The sequence below is a fragment of the Tupaia chinensis genome, unplaced genomic scaffold (assembly GCF_000334495.1).
Source record: "Tupaia chinensis unplaced genomic scaffold, TupChi_1.0 Scaffold000418_1, whole genome shotgun sequence".
NCBI lineage: Eukaryota > Metazoa > Chordata > Mammalia > Scandentia > Tupaiidae > Tupaia > Tupaia belangeri.
The window spans coordinates 904,592-906,869 of record NW_006159923.1 but is presented as its reverse complement, the minus strand read 5'-3'; the positions used below and the strand labels follow the sequence as shown (position 1 = coordinate 906,869).

At 58.3% G+C, this 2,278-nt stretch overlaps 1 protein-coding gene across 2 annotated transcripts in view; it reads right to left on the bottom strand.

The window, feature by feature from the left end:
- Nucleotides 1–2,278, bottom strand: part of HM13 (histocompatibility minor 13) — a 55,488-nt gene that overhangs the window by 1,308 nt on the left and 51,902 nt on the right. The window contains exon 12 of one of the 2 annotated variants that reach the window (XM_006154716.3): nucleotides 345–491. The exons of the other annotated variant lie outside the window; for it this stretch is intronic. Within the exon in view, the coding sequence (XP_006154778.1) occupies nucleotides 345–491 (147 nt within the window). The remainder of the gene's footprint in view (nucleotides 1–344; nucleotides 492–2,278) is intronic. 2 annotated transcript variants of the gene reach the window in all.

The following is a 2,278-nucleotide window of genomic DNA, read 5'->3' as shown; positions in this document are numbered from 1 at the left end:
GAATGCGCCCACTAACAGATGAAGAAAGAGCGCTGGATGAGGAAAGTGATTTGCCCAAGGTCATATAAATGCAGCGAGTACTACCAGCACCTACTACTGCACAAGGGCGGTTTCCATCTACTCTCTCCGGTGAGCCCCATGTTGTTAGGACACCGAGGCACTGGGCTGTCCAGCTTCCAGGCCACAGTGGGGTGCAGAGCTCGCCTGGTGGTGCAGAGGAGCTGCCCCCTGCCGCCTACCCCCGGGCAATGCTCCTCCCTGTATACTGGGGCTGGAGTGTCTGCCCTACCTTGGGCCCCGGGGCAGTGGGGGGGAGCGGGCAGTGGGCACCCGCTGGGAATTACATGGCGCTGGGATTCTGCGGGCGCCGGCGGCGAGGGCCAGCTAGCTTCTGCTGCATGGAGTCGGCCAGGCTGGCTGGGGAGCCCGAGACTGTGGGGAAGTGGGTGAGCCTCGGGGTATGAGGCAGGATTTCCGCTGAGGACTCGTAGCTGTGTAAGAGACAGAGACAGACAGAAAAAAGAGATGGAGAGAGAAAGGCTAAGGAAAGATAGAGACATCCTCTCCAAGGAGCAGGGAGCAGAACTGTCTTATTTTATCTCTGCACTTCCAGACTCCGGAAAGAAGCTAGTATCACTTGGTGGATGCACCTAGGCAAAGGCACCCTCAGCTCCACGAGGAGCAAGGGCACGCCAGATGTCCACGTGCTGCAGTGGAAGCGGAGTGTTTTTACACTGTTCTGTGAAAACGCCAAGCACGGACTGCCCTGTGAATGCCGCTGTGTGCGAGTGTGTAGACGCACGTTTGCATTTCGGAGCACAGGTATCTCTGCAGATCTGTGAAACAGAGCTGGCCTCTGTGGGGTGGCTGGGGCCTCGGTGTGTCTTTCCTCTCACAGCTATGGGATTCTGAACCATGTGAATGTATTAGCTATTCAAAAACAGAAAAACAGACCAAAAAAGGGAGCACCAGGGGAAAGCAAAACTAAAGATGAGATGAAGAATTGAGGGAGAGAGACGATCAGAAAGAAAGAAACCCTAAGAATCTCCTGGGTGGGAGCTGGGGTGGAGGGCAGAAAGGTGGGGCAGGGCACCTGTATGACGGAACGTTCAGGGAAACCAAGCACTGAGTGGGTTGAGGCGATACCCTCTGCTCTGGCTGGGGTGTTAAAAGCTTCATGTGATGAGGACACAACAGGACTGAACTGGGGGTTACTCAAAAGGGGGAGGCAGGGGTGTCTAAGGCTGGATGAGAAGCAGGGGAAGGGTGAGAGGTGCTGAGGGTGCTGAGCTCAGGGATGAGGTGCCATGGCTGCTCTAAAAACTCCCCCAGATCTGCCCCCAAGTTCACCCCCTTCCTCTCCCTCGCCACATCCTCAGAGACCACAGGACTCTGCCAGACAGGACATGGGCAGGCAGGCTGGAAGCTGGGAATTCGAGGCAGGACAGGGAGGGCAGAGGCAGGTACGGGGGAGGGGTGAGTCACAGGCTCCCCTGCGGGCAGCCAGGTGCACAGGAGGCCCTGGCAGGCACTTGAGGGGCAACCTGGAGGCCAAGCAGGTGGAGCTGGGTGGAAGGCCCCCGAGTGGGCAGCCTTAATCGCAGCTGGCAGCTATTTCCAGGTCCCTAGCAGGCGGGGTTGGCGGTGCTAGGGAGCAGACACCTGCTGGAGTCACGCAGGCCTTGGGTGTGGGTGGGGCGGGGCACAGGGTGTGGCAGGTGTGGATATGGCTCTGGGGAAGGGGATGTGACTGAGACACAAACCGAGGAGAGAAGGCGACAAGCTGTGGGTCATTGCCATAGAGGTAGATGAACAGGGACTGACATGACTTCTAGTCGGGGTGGGGGACACACTCCAGCACAGGAGGGTACCCCACATCCCCCATGCTATTATGCATATATGGACATTGAGGTGGAGAGGAGGGGGGCTGCTGGTGGCTATGGAGGAGAAATGCTGGAAGCCACTCAATGGCAGATCCAGGTTGGAACCCAGGGTTCCTGAAGTGGGGCAGCTCAGAGAAATCTACACCAGCCAATCCCCTAAGACTCCACTGACATTTGGGTGTTGGGGGCTGCCTACACTTAGGCCCTGCCATTCCCCTAGCTCTGAGCGCAGAGAAGGGTTCTCATGGGTGCCCAGAGGCCAAGCGCCCATCTACTGGCAGAAGGGGCGAGGGGTGGAGTGGCCAGTGGGAATAACGCTCTCCTGGAGACACAGGTACGAACACCCTCAGCAGGCTCCACTGGCTGCCCACCGGGGCACCTGTGGCCAGGGAAAC